Raw genomic sequence first — 11,017 nt, 5'->3', positions numbered from 1 at the left:
GCTTGCAATTTGGCGTGCCCCAAGGGTCCGTGCTCGGACCACTCTTATACCCGGTACACACTATATACAAAGCCCTTAGGTTCAATTATAATTAGGAAGCACAACGTTAACTACCGCATGTACGCGGACGACACTCAGCTGTACAAGTCTGTTTTACCAACAAATTTCACTTGTCTAGTTACCAGCATGGAAAAATGTATTGTTGAGGTAAAAAATTGGATGATATCAAACAGACTTAAAATGAATGATGATAAGACCGAAGTTCTGTTTTGCAATGCCCAACCAGGGATGTTGCTTTGCAATGCAATTTTGACCATATGTAATGGGAACGATAATATCTTTTTTTTTACAGATAAAGCCAAAAATCTAGGCGTTTATTTTGACTGCAAACTATCTAAGCATCATCATATAAACCATCTATGTAAAGTAATTTATTTAGAGCTACGCAGAATAGGACAAATGTCAATATATCTTAAAGTTGATTCCATCAAAACCCTCACCTCTTCTTTTGTCCTTTCACGTCTAGACTACTGCAATTCTTTGTTTAAAAATCTTTCCACTGAAACGTTAAATAGGTTACAGCGACACCAAAACCAAGCTGCTCATACCCATATACTTTTAAAGAAATCTCTCAAAGAGCATATTATAACACCAATGCTAATTCAACTACATTGGCTCCCTGTGAAAGCACGAATTCAGTACAAAATAATTGTTCTTTGTTTGAAGTGCGTCAACAACATTGCACCATCATATTTTTGTGACATGCTATTTTGTCATCGTTGATAAGGATGATTCAAGGCCGATGCATTAGGGGGGGATGTGAATCGGGCTCATTAGACGAAATTTACCTACAGTTTTAAGAAGCCAGTGAAATAAATTATGACAACCAAGGTCCCCTACTACATGTAGTAATAATGAAAAACGAAGTCACTGCAACGTTGAAGATTATACGATCTAATTGTCCAGTTGGAAGTTAAAGTGAACCAGCAGTCCATCCAGATGTTGCTCAACGCCACGGACTCCGGAGTGCAGTACAGGCCTTGCATTGTATTGCGTGCAGACAATGGTGACATCAGATCTCCCTCAGACAAACAACAAGTTCCATCACACGACGAGGCTCAAGCAGGCTGTTAGTCTCCTCTCAGGAAAGTTAATTATATTATCATACAACTTACCTTCAGCCATCAAGTAAGTCTGTTCTGCATGATGTCATCAAAAATTTACTCAGTCAGTGCAAGAAAATCCATACTTTTTGCTTTTATGGTTAGCGACAAGCCTAACGTACAAAATCATTGCTGAACTCAAGGAGGAAAACCACACTCTGTTCCAATTGGGGAAAGGTGGGGAAAGGGGGGGGGGGGGGCATTTCATTTTTAAAAATGGCATACGAATACGCTTCAAACTCTTTAAAGAAACTGGGTTGGCTGACTTTCGTGGTTGCAGCCTGAACTGTATACCAAGCATTCCTTGGGAAACATAATGGGAGATGGTGTCGGTTGTATTCTTTTGTTGAAGCAGTTCTTGTCCATGACAGATTCATCAGCTTCGGATGCAGAAATCTTTCAATGGAAAGGACAACCTAAATATTTCCAATGCATCCCAAGAACTCATATTGGTGGCTACAATGCAGCTTGGGAGACGGTTGGAAAAAAGGAACTTGCCAAGCAAGTGTATGAGCAGCCTGACACAGACATGGGAAAATTTTAGGTGTCAACTAGAAATGTCAGACTCGCTGGATCAAAATGTTCAAGCATGCCATCTGACAGACGCTGATGAGTGGCCAATGAAGCCAATATGACATCTGCATTCGATCAGGTTTATTACATATGGTTACCACAAATATCCCAAGCGGCTCACAGATTCACTTCTGATTGAAGGGACTCCTGAATTAATTTTTTTTCGTTCCCGCTATGCTCAGTCATGTCCGGCCAGCCTTATCCATGCATGGATTGCAAACTGCATAATAGGCAATGCAAACAAGTTCGCCCTAGTTTTCCTGCGACACCTCAATAATTGTCAATTTTGGATAGCCTGAATACTACAGCTTCCATTCACACTAGCAATAATGAAGGTAGCAAGTTTGTAAACTAAACTGATCAAGATAAAGATGAGAGTAAAGACTAAACAAGTTATTGTCCTTTAGAATAATGTTCTTTCTAACTATGTAAGATATCTTTAGAATGTCTAAACTGCACAATATCCACTAACGGTAATATTTTTAGTGGGTTGCATCGATTTTAAAATGTTGCTGAATCAAATCTACACAATGAATCCTGAACTGCAGTGTCATAGATCAATGGCCACAGGTTTGTATCTATGCAAAACGTAGACATGGCTCCTATTGTCATACTGCGGAGGATGTAAGTGAGTACATATTCGATGGGCGGCCAAACTAGATTTATACAGCTTGGAAAATATAAAAACTATGAGATCATTAAATGCCCTTACTTCGGGCACCTTAAATTGCTATTTGTGATACCAACGTTTTTCCCATCTTCAATACGGCTGATGGCAGCATTATTGGATTTTTTAAAATTTATATTTAACGAAAGGCTAAAAATGACACTAAAAATGAGCTTCTTGGCCTAAAAAACCCTAAAGTGATGTATCACACTTCATATGTGTTGAAAAAAGACCATGATTAATATATATGGATTTTTGCCATTTGGCAGCCATCTTAGCTTTCAAGACCTCATGGGTAACGCCCACATTTTAAAAAAAGGCATGGGGGCTAATTTTCTTACTTAGACCTTGAAGATGGTAAAACGTGTGAAAAACAAACTTCGGGAGCCAAATTACTTTTTACCCAACTATGAATTTGACTTTCCGAAAAATTTCCAAAGACATGACAGACAGAATGAAATTCACAACAACAAAAATAGAAGTTCAAAGTGTTTATTTTTTTAATTTGTTGGCATGTGTGAGCGTTTAGTGAAAATATAAAAGCTGGGCTATGCGTTGATGCAGACCCATACATGGAATTACATGAGACCTATAAGTGTGAGGCACGACGGTGTAGTTTCGTTGCGCTAACAACAGCACCACTACTAGTGCTAGATCTAGCCCTAAAACTTTGACTCGGGCCGTGTTTGGGTATACATCCAGGGTCCAAACTATCAGACACATCATATTTTTATTTGTAAGTCACTAGAACTAGTAAAACAAACAGAAGCATCAAAAACAGCAAAAATATGTGATTCTTGTTCATGCGACTTCTTCGACCGTTACTTCAATGTGACTGTCAACTGTATAGAAAAAACATAGCGCAAGTTCCGGTCAGTTGAACCTTAGATGGGGGGGGATTGTCCATCTTCCACCAAACTCCGCACGAAACGAGTCCGTTTTCGTACATGTGACGGGTGCACAATTTTCAAAACAAAACCGCAAAGTCCATTCCATCAGGGGTATGGGATCCGTACCAGCAAACCGGCCGCAGGTCCCGTACCATTGACGGGAACAGTATAGTGAGTTAATTTTTTGACCCGCTATCATCAAAGAAACTGTGTCAGAACCATAGTTTGCAGTGACCTTAATGAGTGGGCTTTTAGAATCTGTTGGCAATCAAACTTTTAGACCTGCATGCAAAGATCTGAACAAAGCGATTTCATTTTACCTTGTTTTAACTGTAGTCAGACGAAAATAGTAGAAATACAGAGGTAAATATGCAACCCACACAGATACGGCTTTGGTGGTGACCAGCCATTCTCAATTGACTGACACAGGTGCGACCTTGGCGGTGAGTGAGTTAAGCTGCCCTTTCTCAGGACCGTAAAGCAAAGCACAATCTTGATGAGGATCGACTAGCACAGATGAGTTGGTAACATTAATGGAGTGAAATTATGCATAAATGTGACTTAAAGTTATTGCAATTTGTAAAGTATTTTCATGAATGCTGCAGCAACACCAAACTTCCTACCAGGAAAATTTATAGTAGTTTTTTTTTCCATTTCTCTTTTCAGAGAAAGGAAGTTTTAAATGCAAAATTTGTTCTAAAAAAGAATGGCCCAGTCTCCCCGATAATATAGTTATTTATGTAAAAACAACAACCCAACAACATAAAGCCTGCTCCTAGTGTTGGGTTCACAAGAGTTTTTCTCCATAGATTTCAGAATGCAGCTGTCCTGGTTCATGTGAAGGGCTATAGGGGAGCATCAGTTTGAAACGACACAGAAATCACATGATCTGCACGCGCGGGTCCCTGGGAAAACTGACGTTCATCACTCCTGCTTGTGCCAAGATGTCATTGAGGGGACAGTGGTCGGCCGACTCCTGGTCAATGTGGCTGAAGTGAACTTCGTTTCCTGAAGATGAAAATCAACAGTGTTGGGCTCAAATGGGTCAACTACAAACATTTCTAAAACCTGATTTTTGTTTATGTTGTAAATCAAAGTCAAACAGATCATAGATCATCTCAATAAATTAAGTAAAAATTCAACAAAAAGAAACGCATGAAAATTTGACTTAAAATATGAGCTGAGTCTTTGATTGTTTAATTAGAACAGAGGTTTTCACCCTCTCTCATAATATAGGCTTCTTGGGAGCAGGCCCATCTGTGTCTGGCACCATAGTAATCTTCAACCTACCCTACCCACATAACTGGTTTCCTGAAAAAAAATTAACAGGAAAAATACCTTTCTGATTGAAACGAGAAGACATGTAATTTAGCCCACAGTTATTTTTATACTACCACACATCAACTTCGCAATAATGGCTTAGATTTTTTAAAAAGTAGACTTTTTTCTTTCAGTTTTTTAAAAAACATAGTAAGAGTGTGCTTGGTGACTGGAAGTATGGTCTCCCGTCCCCATTAACACAATTTAGACCATTCAGGAGGCCGGCTGCTTTGACCTTGTACTTAATTATCACGGCTAACCTGGGTAGTATGGGGGTGCAGTACTCCAGCAGAAAGATTGAATATGCGCAAAATTATCTTTGACCACAAGCAAATTAAATTTACATTGTCCAAATGCAAGACAATTACAAATTTAAGCAAAGATGCTGGTGAAATATATTGCACTTTTATACTTTAGTTAATCAAAATTAAAGACAAATATGGCATGAATATAACTCATCATTTAAAGCAGTGAGGCTGCTTGTGAGTAAGGGTCTCAAAGAACCTTTATCTTCCACTACTAGCCCCCTAAAAAGGGTGGACAGCAATCAACCGAAATGAAGAAAAAAAAAAAGCCCCACTCCAAGTTTGGCAAGTCCTGGGTTCAGAGAAGAACACTGATGTTTTGATGGTCATTTATGCAGAAGAAAAGTGAAACAGGAAGCATACATAACAAAGGAAATAAAAACAAGTAAATTGGTCAGTATGGCTGAAGTGAACTTCATTCCCCGAGAGATGAAAATCGATTGTGTTAGGTACAAATGTGTCAACTACATTTCTAAAGCCTAATTAATGTTTATGTTGTAAATCAAGGTCAAACAGATAATCTCTGTACTGTAAATTAAAGTAAAAATTCAACAAATAGACACACATGAAATATTGCTTACAAGAAAGAGAAAACTGTAGCATTTAAACGTTTTGAATTTAACCATGCCATTTTAAAACATTTTGTTGCAATGCCAGGGCTGTCCATCCACCAACATAGGTTTTAATTATCAGCAAATAAAAAGTTAGAAATCTAGCTTGACAAATTGTAATGTGGTCATGGAGTCTTCTTCTAAGCAAAAAAAAAATTTTTTTTCTAGAATAAAACCCCCCCAACCCAACAACTTTTTCTATCGAACCTTAGGTTTCAGAAAAAAAAAAGAAAAGATGAAATTAATAATACAATGCCCAAATAAGTGTTCAAATTACGTCAAATTCTAAATAAAAAGTAACAGCATTTGAGCAGACAATGAAATCAACATGGGAGGAGGTGCTATTTTTCTTTTCTTTTCTTCAGGTACTTAATACTTTGAGTCATAATCTCCTGAGGCTACCATGCTCCGCTGCCTCAGCTCCTGAGGGATTTATTATTACATGTACCAGTACTAACATTCATGTGATCGTCAGAATCACATTTCATATGGCACTCAGGGTAGTCCTTGACATTAACAGCATCTAATTCAGAAAGATCTTCAAAATAATCAAAAATCTAATGTAGTAAATGCTGTTTTCAGTACCAGGTTTTACTCAAGCAGGCCGGTTTGGGGATGGGGTCTCACTCACCGGTGTACCGGTGGCAAAGGCTCAAAGGGCTAAAATCCAGTGCCCAGGTGCTTGGAAAAATGCTTACAAGAAAGAGAAAACTGCAGCATTTAATGTATTTAACCAAGCCATATTTCTAGATTTTGTGTCAAAATTGGAAATAAAAATGTGCTCATGTTGTGCAGCATTAATTCATCTTTCAGATTCATTAATAAGAATGAGGTTAAAATGATTTTAAAATAATTTATGGGGTATAGAAGTGGACATGCAAAACGCAAAGATCCAGACAGGTGAGAGCAAAACATTTGTGTCACAACACGGTAGAATCAGGCGCTCATCAATTTTTGGGCATCTAGAGTTATTGGTATCATCTAAAAGCTTGTTCATTGACCATCTTTTGATGAAAAAAACTACACGCCTATCTTGAATAGAAGTCGAGATATATTGCGATTGAAGGAAGTTGGGGTTGGCTGGTTTTAGAGGTAAAATTATAGAGAATATGGCCACCAAAGTTTGGTGATTTTCAAAGCTTGAGAGTCCTTAGAAACTGAAAATTTACGTTTATTGTGCCTTTAATTAATGTTTTTCAGTAAAATCCACACAGAAATCATAAGTTCTTAAATGGACATAAAAGTTGTCGAGCCAAAAAACATAAAAGAGAAAAGTTGTCAAATTCGAGGAAAAATGCCAATATTTGATTACATTATTTTGACGAGCGCCTGATTCCACCACGATGCCTCACACTTTTTTAACAATTATTTCTTTTAGTCCTGAAACATAGGAGTTCATTGCATAAATACCTGTTCTACTTTCCAAATTCAATGTTTTTCTCTGTTTACAAGCGTGATCCCAATGAAAAATTTTTCTGAAGCTTTGAAGCTGTGATTTTTCAATTAAATTGAATTTTTAATACTTTTATCGAAAAAAACCCACGTTCTAGGCAAGGATGCAGCATCCTTGCATGTATCAATCTGTCATGATTACGATCCAGTAGAAAGCTGCAGGATGGTGGACTACCAAATGCACATTTTCACGGTCTCGAGGTGTCAACATGGCAAATGGTGCATTGGAAAAGCACATGCTACAGGAGGAAGTGTTGATTTTGTCTCAAATTGACGCCAATTTTCTCTTGGAAAGTGTGTCAGTTTAATGCTGGACACAACTCCTCATTTTAGTATTATAAGTGAGAACCTTTCTCTTTCCTTACCTGGGCCAATGATGAAAGCAGCTCCTTGCTGCTTTGGGTCACCCTGAAACTCCTTCACAGGGGATGTCATAGCTCTCCACACACTAGAAGCCACACCTGAGACAAAGCCTGACTTGATGTGCTTGCTGTCTGTACAGAAAGAGAATGTTAATAACTTAGGTGAGGTTTTAGTTTTTAGTTTTAGTAGAGGTTCTACTGCGCTTGCAACTGCATAAGGTAATAATATGTGCGCCAAGGGGTGGATGTCAATAGAGAAGTCCTTACAGGGAATCAGGTTTTCTCTGCTCACCTCTCTAGCTTCAACAGCACAAAGTCTGCTACGACTATGAAGGCACCCCGGAAATAGCGGGTCACAAGAGTGTGACAAACATTCAAAAGAAGTAGAGGAAAATGACAACAGTAAGGATTAGGAAAGAAAAAGCAGCAGTTTCCTGTTGTAGTTCAGGCTCAGTTATGAGCATGACATTGTTGGATCTGCCCATTTACAATTCTACTGTGCATTAGAACGAGAAATGTCCCCCCTTTGGGAATGGCCTAAAGACACTTCAGTCAGTGGCACCACCCCGAGGGATGGTGAGGTTTGGCAGGGAGAACAGTGGCTGAACGGAAGGGCAGTGGGCAAAACTGGAAGAACTGAATTTACACACATGACTGCTCCCAACTCAAAAGATGTACTTAATTCCACGAGTAGAAGAGAACGAGTCATTAAAAGTTGTCTCTGAACACAACACATCCCACTGCATTGAATTCCTACATGAACAAGGTCTGTAAGGATACCCCACCTGCCTGCCCCCTGTGTGACCGCCAGGATGAAACGTACACTATCTCTCTACCTGCCCTGCATTTAGCAATCTGCATAGTACCTACCAACCTGCCTCCCCAGATCTCAGAAACAATATATATATATATAGACAGCAACAAAAGGCAGCTAATAAAAACCTGTAAATTCTTTGCCATATTGACTGGCCAAAGGGCTAGAACTCAGACTGCCACTGGCTCAGAAAAGTGAAACGGTGACAGCCTGAATACTGAATAAGCAAAGAAACAGGATCGAAAGAGGGCTCTTTTATGAATTTAACTCTTTACTAGACTTACTTAGGTACTTCGATGGTGTGCGACTTGGTGTAGTCGAGAGAGTGAAGAAATAGGTAGGAAATATGACAGAGAAAACACTACAGGAAATATACGTACATGACGTATTGCACCGGAGTATAAATGTATAGATATATTCCGTGTTTTTTCCACCATGAGATGGGTTGTACCTCCTACCAGTGTGCAATACGTCTGCTAATTATATCACTGAGAAGAAAATACCTAATCTACCACATTTCTTTAGCTATGCTTGATTTCAAACTCAAGTTAAAACACTAGAGTGTCTGGAGAGGCCAGTTTAAGAGGACTGGTCCCCCCCAAATCAGATGAAGTCATGAGGAAAGACGTAGTCCATCTTGCATTCAACCTCCCTCCTCAAAACCTCCTCACATCATGCAAATTGTAGCCACAATGCAGCAATTGTAAGAGCTAGGGTAAAGTTGAATTGTTTGAAGATAAAGGCTACTCATGAAAAAAAAATCAATGCTCAATGTTACAGTCACAGTTGACAATCTGCTAAAGTGGACAGACCACTCCACAACAAGGTACCAATAATATAATCTTTTAAAGAATATTAAACCGAAAAGATTAACAGAGAAGACACTCTTGGAGAAGACCTAACGTTTTTAAGGCCATCTGCGGGAGGTTTTCCCCATGTTTACCCAGTTTGACCATGCATTTTCCCATCCATTTTTGAAACCTACATCCCTTTTCCTTCAAAGTTTCAAGCACCTGCTTCAATCAATTATATCTAGAAGTCATCAAAAAATGGGTTAAAAAAGAAATAATTTACAATTTTGGGTCATGCTTTAAAATATTTTCTTCATTAAAATTTTTTTTTTTTCCACTTTAAATTATATCTGATTCTCCTTTACTTTTAATGTGAATGGCTTCATTTTTTTTTTTTAACACAATATACATAGCCACAGATAACCTTGACTGAAATGGAGCCTTTTTTGAAGATAATCAGAAAATAAAAATGCAATCAGTGTTTTTGTTGGAAAGTTCAAGTTTTTTTTCTATTTGTCAATAGTACATATGTCAGAGTCCATAATTTTTATAATCATAATATTACAGATCTGGCATTATTTGTTCATTACATACATGTGTTGTAGTTTGTACTGGCAAAAAATGAAAGCCAACGAAAGAAAACCAAGAGAGAAGATAGCTTTTGAAATTTTATGAAATTATCCAATCTAGCGGATGTTTGCTAAGTTGCAATGTCCTTGTTATAATAAATAATTACTTGAATTTATTCTTTAATGTGTGATTAATATAAATATCATCGTTGCTATATAATTCAGTCAAGGGATATATAGATTTTAGAAATTTCACCAGCAGAGAATATAATCCCCTGCTGGCCACAGAATAAATCAATCAGAAGCTCAAGCAAATGGAAAATAAAGTGATAAGAGTAAGAGTATTTTGTGTAGAAAATTTTGGCCAGAATGTAGAAACCGGGTAAGGTCAAGGTTGAATTGCCTGTCCGCTTCACACCCAGTGATTTTGCACGCGCAAAGTTTGAGCCCGAAAAGCCACGGGAGGCTATTCAGACTCGAGTCCGAATATCTGCCGCCATTTACTTCACCCGGCCTAATCACGGTGTTGTGAACTGTTCTGAAAATAAGACAATATGAATGATTACACATTGTCTATCAAGAAATCAGGTGCTCGTCAAAATTTATAGTGAGTGCTTATTTAGGCCACATATGGCATATATTAAAAGCTAACTCCTCCGCCCCCTCCCCCCACTAACAGTATTTAGGCCACATATAGCTTAAACTACCCTTTTCATGCAAATGAGTTCGTTCAGCTTTCGCAGTGGTGCACCTTTCTCATTTAGTCCAGTTTTGTCTTGTGTATAACTTAACAATTATAACATAATGAAAATTATAAGAACATCGCACAATACGTGAAATTTTGCTCAATCTCATTGGTTTGAATGAGAGGCAGAATTTTTCCTTCATGGAGGGGCAAAAGATAGGCTACCATTTTGGCACACTTTGGTCAAGTAAAAATGTCAAATCTTTCGAATAGACTTCAAGGCCATATTTGGTGTGTATGAAAAGCGTCTACACAACGTACGCCCCGTACTCTAAGAAAGGTATCAAATAAAAGGGGGGAGGTATAGGAAAAATTAAGAGGAGGGGAGTGAGCAAATAATCCAAAATTAATAAACGAGGGGGGGGGGCACATTCAACCTCATACCCCTGTACTAAAAGGAACAAGTCTGTTTTATTTCTCCTTCAGTGAATAAAATAACAAATTAAGAGATCATGACATTTTTTGTGATTTTAGTAAGTTGCTATGAGAATTTTTCCCCATTCAGGAACAGACCAGTTTCTTTAAAAAATATAAACCAATGTACAAAAGTTTTTAAAATGTACACAAAATTGACGTAGCCAACCTGGTATCAATACTGAGCGTAATTTGCCAATTACAAAAAAAAAAAAGAAGTTTCATTCAGATATCTAGATTCTAAATAAAATGTTTCACATGATTGTCGGACATGGCAAGTGGCAAAATAATAAATGGGGAGATTGAATAAGGAGCAGGGGGTGCGCAAAAAACCTGAAAAT

The 11,017-nt window shown here is 38.0% G+C and overlaps 1 protein-coding gene across 2 annotated transcripts in view; it reads right to left on the bottom strand.

Annotated features, from left to right (window-relative positions):
- Positions 1-3,952: 3,952 nt before the first annotated feature.
- LOC101856194 (peroxiredoxin-like 2C) overlaps positions 3,953-11,017 on the bottom strand; it is a 20,979-nt gene continuing 13,914 nt past the window's right edge. For both annotated transcript variants that reach the window (XM_005102347.3, XM_005102348.3), the window contains exons 7-8: positions 7,347-7,475; positions 3,953-4,301 (exon numbers count right to left, since the gene is read on the bottom strand). In XM_005102347.3, coding sequence (XP_005102404.1) covers positions 4,174-4,301; positions 7,347-7,475 — 257 coding nt within the window. In that variant the 3' untranslated portion in view covers positions 3,953-4,173. The remainder of the gene's footprint in view (positions 4,302-7,346; positions 7,476-11,017) is intronic.

Source organism: Aplysia californica, unplaced genomic scaffold (assembly GCF_000002075.1).
Source record: "Aplysia californica isolate F4 #8 unplaced genomic scaffold, AplCal3.0 scaffold00322, whole genome shotgun sequence".
NCBI classification, from domain to species: Eukaryota; Metazoa; Mollusca; class Gastropoda; order Aplysiida; family Aplysiidae; genus Aplysia; species Aplysia californica.
The sequence above is the reverse complement of the archived record's forward strand: the minus strand, read 5'-3'. Positions and strand labels throughout refer to the sequence as shown.